The 17,675-nt window shown below is 51.7% G+C and overlaps 5 protein-coding genes across 5 annotated transcripts; 2 read left to right on the top strand and 3 right to left on the bottom strand.

Moving 5' to 3' along the window:
- Positions 1 to 110: 110 nt before the first annotated feature.
- ASPSYDRAFT_88847 (uncharacterized protein) lies at positions 111 to 1,570 on the bottom strand (the record flags this gene model as incomplete). The annotated part of the gene is made up of 4 exons (XM_040852071.1): positions 111 to 421; positions 470 to 1,120; positions 1,195 to 1,318; positions 1,385 to 1,570. 4 exons carry the CDS (start codon positions 1,568 to 1,570, stop codon positions 111 to 113), a joined length of 1,272 nt encoding a protein of 423 aa, XP_040703761.1.
- Positions 1,571 to 2,147: 577 nt separating this feature from the next.
- On the bottom strand, positions 2,148 to 5,842 carry ASPSYDRAFT_1175392 (uncharacterized protein; the record flags this gene model as incomplete). Its single annotated transcript, XM_040840302.1, has 2 exons — positions 2,148 to 3,999; positions 4,073 to 5,842. 2 exons carry the CDS (start codon positions 5,840 to 5,842, stop codon positions 2,473 to 2,475), a joined length of 3,297 nt encoding a protein of 1,098 aa, XP_040703760.1. The 3' UTR covers positions 2,148 to 2,472.
- A 1,259-nt stretch (positions 5,843 to 7,101) lies between these two features.
- Positions 7,102 to 8,573, top strand: ASPSYDRAFT_150158 (acyl-CoA dehydrogenase family protein; the record flags this gene model as incomplete). The annotated part of the gene is made up of 3 exons (XM_040841977.1): positions 7,102 to 7,288; positions 7,341 to 8,335; positions 8,400 to 8,573. The coding sequence occupies 3 exons, from the start codon at positions 7,102 to 7,104 to the stop codon at positions 8,571 to 8,573; spliced, it is 1,356 nt and encodes a 451-aa protein (XP_040703759.1).
- A 141-nt stretch (positions 8,574 to 8,714) lies between these two features.
- Positions 8,715 to 10,334, bottom strand: ASPSYDRAFT_149615 (putative histone acetyltransferase Spt10; the record flags this gene model as incomplete). The annotated part of the gene is made up of 2 exons (XM_040841929.1): positions 8,715 to 9,773; positions 9,852 to 10,334. 2 exons carry the CDS (start codon positions 10,332 to 10,334, stop codon positions 8,715 to 8,717), a joined length of 1,542 nt encoding a protein of 513 aa, XP_040703758.1.
- A 505-nt stretch (positions 10,335 to 10,839) lies between these two features.
- Positions 10,840 to 16,196, top strand: ASPSYDRAFT_57446 (uncharacterized protein; the record flags this gene model as incomplete). The annotated part of the gene is made up of 11 exons (XM_040849369.1): positions 10,840 to 10,939; positions 10,992 to 11,168; positions 11,219 to 11,354; positions 11,404 to 11,817; positions 11,863 to 12,239; positions 12,288 to 12,388; positions 12,440 to 12,673; positions 13,046 to 14,521; positions 14,774 to 14,928; positions 14,996 to 15,818; positions 15,864 to 16,196. The coding sequence occupies 11 exons, from the start codon at positions 10,840 to 10,842 to the stop codon at positions 16,194 to 16,196; spliced, it is 4,326 nt and encodes a 1,441-aa protein (XP_040703757.1).
- Positions 16,197 to 17,675: the final 1,479 nt, after the last annotated feature.

Raw genomic sequence — 17,675 nt, 5'->3', positions numbered from 1 at the left:
CATCGGAATGAAGGTTGATCGATACTTTTTATGCTTTTTATGAATATGCATCATGTGTCCCAATCGGGAAGTCTGTCGATGATCGACTTATACTCAGGTTATACCAACGTTCATATCACAACTTCGATAATCGCATCGCCCTCGCCACTTGGCTCCCAGAACCCAACTATCTGAAATCCAGCTGTCTCAAGAAGTGTACGCCACTGCGACTTTGTACGTTCCATCCCGCCGCTGAAAGCCATCATTGCAATGTCAGACTGTGCCTGGTACGTCGACGCTCCTTGCTCAGGTACAAGCATCTCACTAATCAGAAGCTTTGAATATCCCGGAGTCATTGCTTCTGCGACTCTCCGTAGAATCTTGTGACAATACTCGTCAGACCAGTCGTGGAAAATGTGGTGGTAGAAGTACACCCTCGCGCCTATACAATTGTTAGCTCTTTTTGCCTTCGACAATGTCAGGATGAAACACTGGCCTTTAATCGGCTGCTCAGTGAAGAAATCATACGAAACCTTCTCAATCGGCCTATCAAACTCTCCAATCCCCTCGGTGACTGCCCCCAAGTCCTCCAGCACCAGTCTACCAGAATTAGGGAACTTGCCATGGAAGTCCACTATATCATGGCCATCTCCTCCACCAACGTCCACCATCAATACCGTATCTGCCGTTGCCCCGTCCAGTAATCGGCTTTGCACAGGGTACCACTCCGTCCATTTCCTGCGCCCACCCGATGCAGCCAACATAGTAGTGTTGAAGTCTGCGAGCATAGATGGATCAGAGGCCATATAATCGAATGTCGTTTGCTTAGTGTCAAAGGCAAATTGTACCAGGCCGTCCTTCGGGTCGGTAGGGCAATGATAGTGGCCCCTTTGGCGGAAGAAGTCCGGGGCGCTTTGCATGGCTCTGGCGACCAGTTGCGAGCTAGACAGTATGGTGTTAGCCAGCGGGACAAATAGACAACAATACTGAGCTGAATTTGGGGTTTGCGGAACTAAAACCATCCTGTGACAAGCTGCTATTTCTCTCCTTGCCATGGCCTCGGTGATACGCGTGGCCTTCCAGGTGTTCGCGGCGGTTTCTTCAACGAAGTGCACTGACGATGCGGCTCGCAGGATCCGTACTTGAGTATCAAGTATCAGTCATATTTGCCTTCTTCAGCAGAGCAATCAGGGGAAACTAAATCAGCCTGCATACCAATAAGCAGCTCCTCAGCACCGGACAAGGCGGCCAGCCTTGCAGACGTAACAGGCCCGTCACGAACAGCATGCTGAAACAAGTTCGTATCCACGGCAAGTCGGACGCTGGTGGAAATTATAGGCTGTAGAAAAGAGACGGGTTTAGTAAATGTCGGGTCATGGACAAGCTAGGGAATTCGGAAAAGTACTGAAAATGCCATTTCGATTGCTGTAAGCTCCGGCGGCTCCAACTGGGCCGTGAGTGTCTTGGTCAACTGAAGACACTCCTTCTTTGCCTCGAGGTCTTCATCATTACCTAGTCTGGGAACGAGTCCTTGGAGCTTGGATATGACCGTGGTAGGGTCTTCGTTAGTGTCTCTGTTTTGTCGTGCCATTCTTGGATGATGCTGCGACAGCAAGTGTGAAATCTCTTGGGTATCGCCCTTGATGCTGAAATAAATAAGTTCACGAGTCTAGCGAAGTGATATTCAGTGAACTAACTCACCTGTTTGGTCCAGTTCTATTCTTGGTTATATTGATTTCCCACATTGGCCCGAGTGAGTCTAAAACTATGGGGGAGCGTGGTATTCACTCCCACGCCCACCAATGTGTTAATAATACGAAAGTCCCATTAACTAACTGTCTCTCATTCAGTCAATACCCGATTCAAGACTGGTGACGCCAGTACTGCAGCGTGATTGAACTCAAACCGGCCCATCTGATCGAGTTTCTTTGTCTGCAGACGATCCTCCTGCACGAAAGACCACGATTGGGCAAGATTCACGCAGTGCCTGCGAGGCTCTCAGACTGGAATTCGATTCTCTGGGCTACCACTCGTCAGTACCAAATTTTCCTTTCCAGGGTTCCTTGTCTTCTCTACTAGTATTCCGCGAGAACTGGGTCGTGTTGTTCATCGGTGTTCGATGGTGGAGCCAAAAAAAAAAAAAAAAAAAAAAAAAAGGTTGCCCTAACTCAGCTCTTTCGGCGGCGCCCGCAACGACGACGAAACTCACAGGTGTTCTACTAGTTGGATCAACGTAGGTAAAATTGTCATGCCATTCCAAGATTAGCTGAGGCTTACTGAACACTAGGCAGGCAATGATGGGACTTGAACAAAAAAAAAGAACGACAAAACACATCACAGATCGTACTGCCAACCAGCGAATATGAGAGCTCGTACCGAGATATAGGAAGTTTGAATGAACAACACCCTTCCTCCTCGGTGTGCGAGTCGTCCGACTTTCCTGTACGCAAAGTGGAACCCCTAACCTCTCAGCCCTGCTGGTTTGGTTTCGCTTCACTTGGTGGTGATTTTGGAGTCCTTTGTTGTCGTGAGAAGGGTCCTTGGGGGGGTTTCCTTTGGCCCCGTGGTCGGGGACATCATCTCGGTTGGCAACAGGCTTGATGAACTTATCGCTGACTCTGGGGGCAGCGTCCAATATGGGCACGCATCCACAGAATTCTCTTCGGCCTCTGCGTCACCTCTTTTGATTATTGGCTGTTCGCCAAGACCATCAGTATCATACCGAGTCAATATCCAGTTATCTCGCTTCCAGAAATGGACGTCCGCCACGCGCTCCGCACCAACCCACAACCGCCATAATCCCGTGAAATGCACCCGAACCCGGCGATCGATTCTCAAGCGCTTTGCCGCATTTCTCCTGGTCATCTCAAGAATAACCTTTCCATGGGGAGTGCCCCGATGCCCGGTACTTCGCAGCGCTCGGTCATAGGCTTTGATTATAGGCCTCAACTCTTCTTTCGGGTATCCGTCTGGGTAGATTAATTCGCCAAGAGCGTTGGCTAAATACCGGGCGTGTTCTGGGTATTCGTAAGCTTGTCCAACTTGGCCATCTGCCCAAGGAGTAATCACGAAGACATGCGGCTCCCGCGTGTGGTGCAGTACCCCAGGGTCATCGTCAGTTCCGATTAGCGACCGAATTGTATCCTGAACAGAAGGCTCTGATTCTTCGGAGTTACCCGCGAGGGGGGCGACGGTCCTCTCCAGAAAATCAGGAATGGATATCGCATCAGCGGTGCCAACCTTCGTGAAATAATGTACTTGCCAGATATGGGCGACATACACCCCATCCCCTGTGATACTCATGACTGCAGTGCACCCCCTAAGGCTCCTCAATCCGGTAGTCATTTTGTCGTGAGAAAATTGCGGCAACGGAACCCATTTTGCAGTGATGCGGAGAGACGTTGCCACCCATCCATTATGAGTCGTAAGTCTATTTATCGCCCTGACTACCTCTAATCGATATGCCTCTGGTTTCTCTTCTTCCGTGAGATGGTCAAGATCCCTGAGAGGTTTCTCCTCAATGCGTGTATTTCCGCGTTTTGTCAGATGATTTGAGTTGACCGGGTCTCCCCCCAGCATCACTACCTCAGACCCCTCTATCTCATCGGGTAGGTGATCCACGTCTTCAATCGGGACGTCCGAGCAGTCCACGGGCCCTGTTGACACGAATCCCGTGGCTCCATCTTCCAAAGTACATTCTGAATCGTTAGAGCATGCTTCATATGAACACAGTCCGGTGGGGGTAGGTGTGGGCGTCGTGCTGGTGCCAAATGGGGTCGTGCTGGTGTTGATGAGAGCCCTGCTGGTGCTGGCCGGGGCAAAACTGCCGCTCCACGAGGCTGGTGGCGCATCCCAGTACAGGCATGGGTCGATGTCTTCTTCTTCTTCTTCGGCCTTGAGCTCACCTCGCTTCTCTCTCTTCTCAATCCATTTATCGTACCAACTTTCCTCATCCCAAAAATCTTGTTCAAGGGAGATCGTAGGACCAACCCATAGCCGCCAAGTACCGCGAAAGAACAGCTTCGTTCGCTCTGTATTAGGTGCGGCCCCCGGCCTTTTTTTTTTCGCCGATCAGTTCATTCCTCCTCGTTACCTCTAAAGCGATTTTCCTAAACATTTTCCTGTGCCAGCGGGGGATTTGCACCTTTTCCACCTCGCTCAACCGAGCATTTGGATCATAGCCCGCTATCAATGGTTTCTTCTTGTCTCGGTATTCGTCCACGATGAGGTCTGGGTATCCGTTCGGGTAGATCACTCTCCCCAGCCTGTCTGCTAGCCGTTTGGCATGGGATTGGTACCGGAATACCTTGCCGTGGTCATCGTAGTCATGAGGCGTGATCACAACTATGGTGGGCTCTTTTGAATGATGCAGGTGTCCCGGGCCTTGGTCAGTTCCAATCAGACCCAGGAGAGCGCCGACTCCAGGATGTCCACCGCTTATCAGGGGCTCAATGACAGTCCGATCAAACTCATCCACGTCAACTGGTACGGACTGTTCATCAGCAAAGAAAGTCTCCCAGATGTGTGCCATATACACTCCCTTTGACGTAATAATCGTTATCACAGTACATCCCGAGAGGTCCCTAATTCCCACTGCATGTTTATCATGAGGGTACTTTAGGAACTCGATCCATCTACCGCTAACACCCCCGCTCTTCTCAAACCAGGGATTTCCACGGGGACCGCCAGATTTCATTTCCTCGTACACCTTCCCCGCTTCGTTCTTCAAGTCAGTGGGATCAATTGTCTCGAGATCGATTGGGCGAAGTGGCTTTGCCCTTGTTGGCCGCGCGCGCTTGACCCGCTTACTGGCGAGCCCACCATCTTTTGGAACCCTATTTACCATCTTCCCGTTGAAGATTCTCACAACGGAGCCTGATTCCTTCGTGGGTAGCTCGTCCACGTATCCCACAGGAATATCCTTGCAGGTGACTTGCTGCACCGTCACCATCTTTGCGAATCCTCCAATAGCGCATTCGGGATTTGCCTTACAGCCCTCGTATGAGCACAACGATTTAACGCTGGGAGTGGGTGTTCCCATGATAGTTGTTGTGGTGCCCGTGGCAAGGCACCCGGTGGTGAACACGGTGGTCGGCGAGCAGGCCATGCCGGAGGAGCCGGGGCCGGCACCAAACATACTGTGGGAGCTGGTCCGAGCCATGCTGGTCGCCATCGGCTCACAGAACACTGTGACCATCGAAACTATGTTTCGGGCGCAGGACGTAGATGCAGTTGGGATCAGGGGCCTGGACGACGACATGGACGATGTGGGCCTGGGTGTGGACGACGGCATCAATGACGAGGCGGATTTGGACGTCGTAGTTAGGTTAGGCTTTGTCATGGATGCTGACTTGGATGAGGCAGACGAGGACTTGGACGTCGTTGAAGCCTTGGATGTCTTTGAAGTCTTGGTGGTAGTCGCGGCCTTGGTGTTCGTGGCCTTGGTGGTCGTCTTGGGCTTAGTGGTTGTCGTGGCTTTGGTGGTGGTTTTGGACGTTGTAGAGGACTTTTTGTCCTTGTCCTTGTCCTTGCCTTTGCCCTTTCCTCTGCCTAAATTCTTGTGTTTCCCGTTGTCGTTACCATTGCCTTTACTGCCCTCTGTCTCGATGTTTCCATCCGACCCTTTCACCAGCGGAGGCATGTTGGTCTGAGCCGGCTGATCATCTCTCCAGGACGTAACAACGTAGGTACCAGTGGCGTAGGAGGTAATGACGGCTGAAGTATTGTCAGACACAGTGTTGTCTGGGTTGTCGTTCTGGTCACTGTTGTGGGGATGTTTCTGGTCAACATTTTCTTGTATGCCTTGTGCTGCTACAAAAGTAGCAAGCAGGCATATGTATGCCAGAACAGTTATCCACCTCATGATGCTGCAAAGAGTGCAGGAACGAAGATGGGGCAGGGCAAAAAGATTGCCTGTGAGGAAAGGGATTTTATAACCTTCCTCAGTAAGTTATTGGTAACATCGACATTGAGTACGAAATTCCTGTATGGAGCTGTGGAAGCTTTGCATGAATACATGTTGTACGTAAGTAATCCGAATAGCCTCTATGGCAACAGCCACGCGGATTGGTTATGATCGAGGCGGCCTCGAGGCTAGAACATGGCTAGAACGTGTACAAAGCATCACGTCGAATTTTGGACCCTCCAGCTTCCGCTAGTAATAAGGTCCTTCATCGGACTTTTCCACTGCTGATGGAATATACAGGAAAAGTTGGAGTGGATGCAGAAAGACTCCACCGAGATCCATATAAGGCCGGTGAAGAGGGAAATTACCTCCATCGATGCAAATGAAGAGTAATGGGCTCTGGTGAATATGTTAGCCGTTGGCCATATTCAAGGATGTTATGCCATAAAAACTTACAGTAGCAATCTAGGCTTCGATTATCGCTCTAGACAAGACCAATCTCCATGTCCCGTTAATAACGTCAAGATATGACTTCACGTTGCACCTGAAAAGGCTGGAGTCCTGATCTGTGGTGATGGCATAATTGCTGACCAATGGCACCAAAAAAAGTGAAGCTCCTGGTGTACGCCGACGGGATGCAAATATGTTTTCATAATTGGAATGGCTGCTATATGCACGATGGGCACCAGCCTCTCCTCCCTCAGTTGCCATTGCTTTGCCATGCCCTCATTTTCATCTTTGTCTGACCGCCGCGGCTAGGAAAACACCATGATATCGCTCGGTGCATCTCTCCGTCCCTTGCGCACTATATAATTTTCATCATGCACCGCACTGAGTCATTTCCCATCAATGGTATATGAGCCTCGATGACAGAGAAAGCATTCCAACGGGCGCCTCGTTGGCAGTTGGGCCAACGCTGTTTCCCGTGCTGATAAATTTCAGTCTCCTTTGCCGACACGAGGAAAACAGCTGGCAGCTTGTCCCAAGCTTCATCTTCGGCCGGTAGACCTGTAGCAGACAGTCCAATTGGATGAACAGGGGCATTTTAGCCGAACTGCCGTAGTTAGTCGTTGCTTTCATGAGCTGGAAATAAAGTAGTGGGGGTGTGGGTGACAGACGAACCGAGTGGCCGAGACCGAGGCTGTGCGGGGTTCCAATGCTCCTTATATACAACAATCACCGGCACCGCCGTCCCAGTGCTCTCTACCACCACCAGCATGAACTTCGAATACCCCCCAGACCTAGTCGCTCACCTCGCCTCCATCGACCAATTCATCACCTCCACCATCCTCCCACTGCAGCACGCCGACGACAACAACCGCTTCTTCGACCACCGCCGCGAGTATGCCCGCACAAACTGGGACGCCGGCGGTCTCCCACGTAAGGAATGGGAGGAGCTGTTAAGTAAGTCCCACCTTTTCTCAGACTCAAGACACCCAATACTAACAAATCCCAGCCAAAGCTCGTCATCTCGCCGACTCCGCAGGGTTCTACCGCTTCGCCCTGCCCAAAGTCTATGGCGGCACCTCGCACACGACCACCAACCTCTGGATGTCTGCCATCCGGCTGCATCTAGCCTCGCACCCAGTTTACGGCGGTGGCGTATCTCTCGCCAATGACCTGCAGAACGAGCACAGCATCGTCGGCAACTTCCCGGACGTGCTAATGCTACACCACTTCGGCAATGAGGAGCAACGCGCAAAGCTGATCCCCGCGCGTCTCCGCGGGGAATTCAGAACAACGTTCGGACTAACCGAGCCTGACCACGGCAGCGACGCGACCTTCATGTCGACTGTTGCTGCGCGCAAGACCCAGAACGGCGTCGCGGGGTTCGAGATTAACGGTGCGAAAAAGTGGCAGACGGGCGCGCATTTCTGTACGCATATGATCATTTTCGCGCGTACGAGCGGCAAGGATGGTTCAGCGAGGGGCATCACGGCGTTCCTTGTCCCCAGGGAAACACAGGGGATTGAAGTCGCGAGCTACGAGTGGACCTTTAATATGCCGACGGACCATGCGACGGTAACGCTGAACGGGGTTTGGGTTCCCGAGTCTGCGATACTGGGTGCATTGGACAATGGGCTAGCTATTGCACAGACTTTTGTGCATGAGAACCGCATTAGACAGGCTGCTAGTTCGTGCGGCGCGGCGCGGTTCTGTCTTGATAAGGCGATTGAGAGGGCCAAGTCGCGGACTATCTGGGGCAAGGGGAGGAAGTTGGCTGATCATCAGGGAATCCAGTTTCCGGTTGTGGAACTCATGACACAGGTGGAGATGTTGAGGCTGTTGATTTTGAAGACGAGCTGGGATATGGATCGTGTCGTGGAGGAGTGTAAGAAAACAGGGGCAACGCCGTGGATTGCCATTGAGAAGGGCCTCAGTGATAAGGTCGCCATGTGTAACTATTGGGCGAACCGGCTTGTCTGCCAGGCTGCAGATCGAGCTATCCAGGTATTTACTCTTCCCTTCCCTTTAACCATTTGTTCTATTTCAGGTTCTGTTACTGACGGTATAGATCCACGGTGGTGATGGCTACTCCCGACATTATCCCTTCGAACACATCTATCGCCATTTCCGCCGGTACCGGATCACTGAGGGATCGGAAGAAATCCAGATGCGCAAGATCGCAGCTTACCTGTTTGAATTTGGGGGCAAAGTTAGTCGAGGGAAAGAAAAGACAAAGTTGTGATCTGGTTATCTATGCTCTGTCTTGTATTGGTATTAAGTCTGCTGTTTCTGCCTCATAGGCATGTCTATACAAAATAATAGTCTCCTGTATCTGCTGTACAATCCCTGAATGAACGCCGCATGCATTTGCAATGCTAACAAATCATGTAAAATCAAGCTCATCATCACCGTGTGCCACATATTGATACTTCATCATCTGCTCGTGGTGCACATCATTTGCTTGGGAATGCACCAGCCCAAGTGTGTTGGCGTCTGCATCCGCAGTATCATCCACCATCATATGGTACTCGTTCGGCGCAACATGGCGTACATTGCTTTCGTGGAGCGAGTGAGCATGTCCATACGGATCGCCCATCGCATCGTGGGTTTGAAATCGAGGAATTTGATGGATATTCATAATTTGAGGGTCTAATGGGACGGCAGTGTAATCGCTCAGCGAGCCAACATGACCCTGTAGTATGGACGAATGAGGTGCCGCAAAAGGGTTTTGGGGATGATGCATCGTGGTGTGTTGGAGGATTTGTTGGGTGGATATCGGCTCGGCTTGGGGGATACGAGTGACCATACTATGAGGGTCTTGCGCGGTTGACTTGCTTCGCTCTGAAGCGTCCTCGTCCGTGTTCATTGTGTCACTGTTAGGGGTAGTATCGGTGGCACCGTTCGGCGAAGGTACTTTGAGCGTCTCCTTGCAGTGGGGGCAGTCACGAATGACCCGGCTGACGGTTTCTTTGATTCTGACCCAATGGTACTTGACGGCGATGGCAGCAGTTGTCTTGTTGATTCCAGCATGCTGCTCTAGATGCATCTCCTTGGCAATCTCATATTGCTGTTGGGGGTCAGAGACAACTTCTTTATCCTTTAGCATGAGCTTTTCGTTTTCACCGTCCTCCCCTTCGATGAGTTTGTAATGGGTGGCCGCGCTCCGGAGTCGACTCTTCTCGGCTCGGTCGGCCCCTCGGGGGTATTTGGAGTGCTTGAGATAATATCGAATTTTGTCGAAACGATCCTGTGTAACGGGATCCTCCCCATCAGATCCTAAGTCTCGGCCGTAGATTATGGCATCGACAAATTCCCCAGGTTGTGAGACAACTCTGCCAGCCCCAGGCACCCTTCCAATCCGCTTGAAACCTAGTCCCTCCCATAAACGACATGACGCCACATTGCTTTCATAAATCAAGTTAAAGACAGCATATGTATATCCCTAGAACAGTCAGAATCCAAAAGATAACAAGTTGGTTGCCGGAGAGAGTGCTGCAGCATCCGTAATTAGCATACTTACCAGTCTCGCAGCCCAGTCTAGATAGGCCTCGCCCATCAAACGACCAACACCCTTATTTCTCGCCGCATCCGTGACAAGAAACATGCCGTTACAAACATGGCTACTCCTGCCGGGGTAGTTAGGCCGGACATTGAAACTCCCCAGACAAGCCTTCCCCCAATCTACATTCCCATCCATGCTCTGGACATCTTCAGCATTCTTAATGTCTCCGATAAGCATGATGGCACCAAAGTTGGAGAACCAGTAAGGCGCAAAATGCCGTACTGGAATCGGTTCAACCATAGCATAAGTATCACCCTTCTCAATCTCCCTGTTCAGCTGAGTGCACAAGTACACGATCAATGACTTGGGGATCTGTTCGTAGGAGTGAAACGGGACCAAGGTCGCCACGGTGACCCGGTCCCTGAGAGTAAGCTGGCGAGCGGCAATCTCTGTCGAAAGTTCATCGTCCATGGTTGCAAAGTCGGGGTTGTCCCTTGACATGCCAGTTGTAATATAGGGCCCTACTTCGGGCTGGGCCAATCACGAGACTGCTTACCGCATTAGTGAGTGGTCAACAGGCTACGGCGCAGTACTCATACTGCTCCGTGGAACAGGAAAAGGGGCCACGAAATACGGCAGCCTGGGCGCCTGGACGCGGGAACAGCGCAGTATTCAAAAGGAAAAGGGAGGGTCCTCTCTACCTTAATATAGCGGTGGAGGAAGAAGCAGGTCCGGCGTCTTGCACGAAGTATAGCATGAGTTGATGCAGAACTTCGAGGACCGGTGAGTATTCTCGAGTCCGGAATGGAGTGAACGCAGAAGCGAAGTCGTCGTCCCGCCCGGAGCAAAACCTTGTTCCACTCCGTCCCATCGAATGTCATGTGACTCAGCCTGTCAGGCGAGGCGCCTTTCCTAAACAGGCATAATGCTGGCCGCATCTGCACCGACTCATCCCACTCCCGATCATACCGAGTGACGGGCATTGCATCAAGGGCGTGCTTGGAAAATGAAGATCGACCTCTCCGTCTACTTGGTCACGGACTCAACCGACCTTATCCTCAAGGGGCGGGATCTGTGTGCTGTTGTGGAAGAAGCCGTCAAAGGAGGTGTGACGCTATCTCCCCTCATCTTGTACTCAACTGACGCTTGGCAATGCAGGTGTAACGGTTGTCCAATATCGGGACAAAAAGAGCGACACGGGCGTGCAGATTGAAACTGCCCGCAAGCTCCATCAGATCACAAGTGCCCACGGAGTGCCCTTGATCATCAATGACCGTGTAGATGTCGCACTTGCTGTTGGCGCTGAGGGCGTCCATCTCGGGCAAGATGATATGCGTACGTTATCCACCGGTTCTGACGACTGGGCTTAGGATTGACCTCTGCAGTAATCTCCGAAGCTAAGAAGCTTCTGCCGAAAGATGCAATTATCGGGATCAGCGCGTCCTCTATTGAAGAGGCGCAGGCGGCAGTTGCGGCTGGAGCGGACTATCTCGGAATTGGGACTCTATTTGCTACACCTACGTTAGTTTGCCCGCACATAAACAAAATGCAATATGTGCTAACTGGCCAGGAAAACAAACACCAAGTCTATCATTGGTACCATCGGCGCCCAAGCTATTCTTGAATCCATTGCCGAGTCTGGGAAGTCTGTGGGAACCGTCTGTATCGGGGGTATCAACCTCTCCAATGTCCAACGAGTGCTGTACCAGGGAAGCTCCCCCCATAAAAGGTTAGATGGTGCTGCCATCGTCAGTGCCATTATGGCGGCAGATGATCCCAAAGCAGCGGCGGCAGAGCTAGCTCAAGCTATCGCCACTCCGCCTCCATTTGTTCGAAAGTCCGAAGGACCTGTTGTGCGCGAGACTGCTGCAATGATTGAGTCCGTGCCACATATTGTTCAGAAACTCGTTGAAGTTCACCCGCTAGTGCACAACATGATCAACTATGTCGTTGCTAATTTTGTCGCCAATGTCACATTAGCTATGTAAGTAATCTCATTGCCCTGTGAAGGATAGACTAACCAGCACAGTGGCGCATCGCCTATCATGTCTCCCTATGGTGATGAGGCTACAGACCTCTGTCAGTTTGATGGGGCCTTACTCATCAATATGGGTACCCTCACCAGCCAGAGCCCTTCTGAATACCTTAAAGCTATCAAAGCGTACAACCAGCGGGGAAACCCAGTGATCTATGATCCAGTTGGTGCTGGTGCAACTGAAATCCGACGTGGGGTTGTTAAGCAACTCTTGGCTGGTGGATATTTCGATCTCATCAAAGGCAATGAGGGGGAAATCCGCCAGGTTTCAGGAAGCACCGCTGTAAAGCAACGAGGTGTCGATAGCGGGCCCAGCGCTCTTGACGCTCAGGCCAAGGCGCGCTTAGCCCGTGACCTTGCTCGACGAGAAAGTTTGTCGCCCTTTCCTGTCTTGGAGAAGAGTAATTAACGTTCCTTAGAAAATATTGTCCTCCTCACGGGTGCCACAGACTACATAAGTGACGGAGAGCGAGTCATCGCTGTCGAAAACGGACATGAACTACTCGGTCAAATCACGGGCGTAAGTTATCGAGTCCATGTATGCCCAAGCCGACGAACTAACTGGGTCCAGACTGGCTGTGCAGTAGGTACAGTGGCAGGATGTTTCATCGCCACTCACCCAACCGATAAATTGCTCGCGGTTCTCTCGGCCCTCCTCATGTACGAGATCGCTGCCGAGAATGCAGCTGCGAAGGATTATGTCCGCGGGCCAGGAAGTTTTGCTCCAGCATTCATCGATGAGCTGTACGCCATCCGTCAAGCAGCCCTGAAGGGAGATCACAGCTGGTATGCAGGACGAGCAAAGGTTCACGATATTTCTCTTTGATTGATTCATTTGGGTCTTTCGCCATTTTTCCATACTAGTAGATTTCTTACGGCTGCAGACATATATATAGACCTCATCGTACATAGACTCTACCCTTAACTTCATCCCCACAAAAGGTTTACCAAAAACGTCCTGACTTTCGTACTATACAATATTGTCATGTCTAGTTTTACCCTCCTATCATTAAAGCCTGTGTACCGGTGCTGAAATTATCTATCGTTGGCATGGTATACTACAGCACGGGGGAACGTTGATCCGAGCGGCGGGGAGTCGGGCATGATTCGGCACACTTTGACGGTATGACTCCAGCAGAGGCGTTGGAACTTTTAGTGAAAGATCCCCTTCTCTGAGGGATCGCTACATTCAGCTAAACTGTCTTTTTTCAGCCCCTTCACGACCCTTCTTCGGGTCTCTAGAGTCTTCCCTCGGATTGCCCACCCCTCCACGAATTCTCTGCGAACGAAACACATTACCCCTCTATTCAGCGCCGTCTCCCCTGGAAAATACCCCGCCTGCTCTTTCGCAAACATGGCTATCAATTCCGCTCCCCAGAGCTCGCTGCTCTCCCTCCTCTACCGATCCTACCCCGCCGCCATCTCCCCCGACGAGACCGAGCCTGACCTCCTTGCCGCGAACCCCAAGGTCTTTCCCCGTGTGACTTACAATGACACCGAACAAGCGGACATCAAGCAATGGCTGGACACAACCTCTAGTCTTCAGAGCGCTCTGACGAAAGATGACAAGTCTGCTGTCTCGGATATCCTTGCTCAGATCAACACCCATCTCGCTACGCGGACAACCATTCTAGGCTCCAAGGCCTCCGTGGCAGACATTGCTGCGTACGCTCTCCTCGCCCCGGTGGTGGAGAAGTGGTCACCCGAAGAACGCACTGGAGAGCAGGGATTCCACCACATCGTCCGCCACGTTGACTTCGTCCAGAATAGCCGTCTGTTTGGTCTGCAGATCCCCGAGGAGGAGAAGATCAACATTGACGTGAACGACGTGAAATTCGTACCGAAGCCAATTGATCTCAAGGCCGAGAAGGAGCGCAAGAAGAAGGAGAAGGCTGCGGCCGAGGGTGCGGGAGCTGAGCAGACTTTTGTAGTGGGACAGACTAAGCCTGAGAAGGCTGCCCCCGACGCTGCTGGTGCCAAGGGTGAGGGCAAGAAGAAGGAGAAGAAGGAAAAAAAGGAGAAGGCACCAAAGCCCGCTCCCGCTCCCGCTGCTCCTCCTTCGCCATCTCTCATTGACCTCCGAGTTGGTCACATTCTCCGGGCCGTCAACCACCCTAACGCCGACTCACTTTACGTTTCGACTATTGACTGCGGTGATGCCCCTGGTACTGACAACACATCTTTGGACGAGGAAACCGGAAAGACCGTCCGTACCGTGTGCTCTGGTCTGAACGGACTAGTTCCTCTGGAAGAGATGCAGGGCCGAAAGATCGTCGCCGTTTGCAACCTGAAGCCTGTTACCATGCGTGGGATCAAGTCGTGCGCTATGGTTCTAGCCGCATCTCCTCGCGTCGCGGAGGGTGAAGACTCTCACGCTGGACCCGTTGAACTTGTTACTCCGCCAGATGCTCCTGCTGGTGAGAGGATATACTTTGAAGGATGGAACGATGGTGAGCCGGAGAAGGTGCTCAACCCTAAGAAGAAGGTGTGGGAAACCTTCCAGCCCGGTTTCACCACAACCGACGGTCTCGAGGTCGCATTTGAGAGCAGTGCTGTTCCTGTTGCACAAGGCCAGGAAGGTAAGCCTGCACTCGGAAAGCTGGTCGCGAAGTCGGGTGGTATCTGCACAGTGAAGACTCTGAAGAATGCTACTGTGCGGTAAACATGAAGATCGATTTTTTCAGTAAATAATTAAAATAGCAATGGATAATTAGCAAATTCATGTTGGATGCAAGTAAATAGAACCAGTCCTGTATACTTCGGGGAGATGACGGGCACGTGACCTCTTATCGAGGGGCAGATCACATGATCCACTTTTTTTGATTGCCCCTCGCTGTCCTTTGAGTCACAGGCGGGGTCCCTGATCTTGGCTGCGACCAGCATTTCCTCTTTGCCGCTCGTTCAGTCAATTGGGTTTAAATTTGTCAAGATGGCTGAAAACGCTGAGACCATTGATCAGACCGCCCGCGAACAGGAACAGGATGTGAATCCCTGGTCCGTCGCAGGCGGCACTGACGCCAGCGGAAACGCTATCTCAATTGATTACGAGGCTCTTTCGCGGTAAGCCCCAAATGACGGATATCTCACCCTGACCACTGGTGTGTTTGACTGACGGGATATATCTTAGAAAGTGGAACACCTCGCTCATTGACCAGGCCCTCCTCGACCGTTTCGAGAAGGTTACCGGACACAAGCCGCACCGCTGGCTTCGGCGCGGACTGTTTTTCAGTCACCGTGACTTCGAGAAGATCCTGACGAAGAAGGAGAAGGGAGAGCCATTCTTTCTCTATACTGGTCGTGGCCCCAGCTCAGGCAGCTTGCATTTGGGACACACAATCCCACTCACCTTCACGAAATGGCTGCAGGATGTCTTCGACGTGCCGCTCGTGTTCATGCTTACGGATGACGAGAAAGCGTTGTTCAAGGACAGTTTGACATTCGAAGAGACGTTGCACTTTGCCAAGGAGAATGCCAAGGAAATTATTGCGTTAGGGTTCGACGTTAAGAAGACTTTCATCTACAGCGACTTGATGTATGTGAGCAATCACATCTTGATGAACACCTGGGAGTTCTCGAAGTTGGTCACCTTCAACCAAGTCCGTGGGGCGTTTGGCTTCAACGAGAGTACCAACATTGGCCGTATTTTCTTCCCGTCCGTGCAGTGTGTTGCTGCTTTCGCTACCTCCTACCCTGAGATCTGGACCGACGAACCGCTGAAGGAGAGAACAAAGGAGATTGCTGCGATCCAATGTTTGATCCCCATGGGTATCGACCAGGACCCTTACTTCCGTCTGCTCCGTGATAATGCACACAAGATGCGCTACCCGTCGCCTAAGCCTGCCCTTATCCACTCCAAGTTTTTGACCGCCCTGCAAGGTGCTGGTGGAAAGATGTCCTCGTCTGACCCCAACTCTGCCATCTTCATGACCGACACACCTAAGCAAATCAAGGTACGCTACTTCGACTGGGCCTTAGTACCACGCTAACATTAATAGACCAAAATCAACAAGTACGCCTTTAGCGGCGGTCAAGTCAGCATCGAAGACCACCGCCGACTGGGCGGCAACCCCGATGTCGACGTTTCCTATATCTACCTGACCTACTTCGAAGATGACGACTCGAAGCTCGAGGAGATTTACAACAGCTACAAGAGCGGTGAACTCTTGACGGGTGAATTGAAGGCCCTGGCGATCAAGAAACTGCAGGAATATGTGGCCGAGTTCCAGGAGAGGAGGAAGGAGGTCACGGACGAGGTGCTCGATCAGTACATGACTCCACGGCGGCTGCAGTGGAACGGCACTGCGCAGCCGAAACTCAAGACCAAGTAGACAGACATTTTATACATCACAATACCCATTAGCTTTGCAATGCATATAACCAGCGTTGTCAACCGGCCAATTTTTCCTAATTTTCTGCATTCTACCCTTGTACAAGTCCAGCGGCTTCTTTCGAAGAATCAAAGGGTGCACCGTGTCATCCGTACTATCCGCCTTCCTAGCTTGATATTGCCGGTGCGAGCGCCAGTGCACATTCCTAGTCAGGAAGCTACAATAGCTTGCATGCGGTGGCACCTTCCTTTGGTGCTGATGGCTTCTCCCTGATTCGCTCCTTCCGCTCTTATTCCCCTGCGGTAGCTCCTTCCTCGCAAAATAGTCTTCTGCTCTCAGTCGTCAATTTCCCAATTACTCTTCGGTCAGTTGTTCCTTCCTTATCCGACGGACTCTCTTTTCTCAGTTCTATACAGGTGTCTGGTATAGTTTCATCTCATCTTGCCACTGACATACATGGAAAGTGTACCTATCCTAGGACCGGTGAGTGGCTATACTTAAGGGCATGCTCCTATAAAGAAGATGCACGCCTACGTTTCGTCTCTCAGAGCTCTTATTCAACCGCAGTGGCAACTCACTAATCCTGCTGAAAGAATATGGAGCTCAGAAGTTACCAGCCTCCTGAAGCCTTCTCAACTCCAAGCGCCAGGGGTGCCCATAACCAGCGGCTGTGTGGGCTGTGGGCACATCTTAGCTAGGCCACACGGCGCTCATCATTTGCGCATCGTCGCACATGTCTCAATAGAGGAGGTCTGCCGGCAACGTCCCACCAGTCTAACAGGGGTCCCTGGAGCAGGATTCCCTCGAAAAAGCAAAAATGAGGAGCGTGCGTGCACTCCGAAGACAGTCTTTAGCACATAATAAAAGCCTTCATCGTGCCTAGTATTAGGATTAGGAAAGACCTGGAGAATCAGAGCTTATTGATTTCCCGGCTGCACCAACTGGAAATAATCGCTCTGGGTGTACGGAGTAGGTGAGGCTGAACAATGTCAGTTTATGGCCCCCATGGGGCCCTTGTCTGCCTACGTATCACCTTCATGTCTCAATGTCGCCACAGCCGCAGAGCTGTACGGGAAAAGTACGGTTTGCTAAACTGCCTGGCCAATGAAGAATAAATTCCTCTTCATCGAGACCCAGTCGGCCATGTCCTCGTGAACACGTTTTCCCGACAGTCTGGTTTAGTGCCTAGAAGCGCCATGGTGGCCCGGTGTCAGACTGGCAGCTCGGGCCCCTGGAGTTAAATTAGCTTGTCGCATCCACGCAGCTGGAACGGCCCGTCGACAGCCCGGCCTTCTGCGCACCAATTATATTGCCGTCTGCTTGCGAACTGAGTCGCGGGCCGGAACCCGGGGCTGGGATATGATCCTGGGTTTCACAGCTCGGACTTCGCTAAAGCAATTGCAGCACGGGAGCCCGGGCCTTTTCAGCTGTTCACGCTCACGGGGCGTGCTCTCCCCATTGAAATACTGTCTGTAGCTA

The sequence above is a fragment of the Aspergillus sydowii genome (genome assembly GCF_001890705.1).
Source record: "Aspergillus sydowii CBS 593.65 unplaced genomic scaffold ASPSYscaffold_4, whole genome shotgun sequence".
NCBI classification, from domain to species: Eukaryota; Fungi; Ascomycota; class Eurotiomycetes; order Eurotiales; family Aspergillaceae; genus Aspergillus; species Aspergillus sydowii.
Note: the sequence above shows the minus strand (reverse complement) of the source record. Positions and strands in the feature narration are given on the sequence as shown.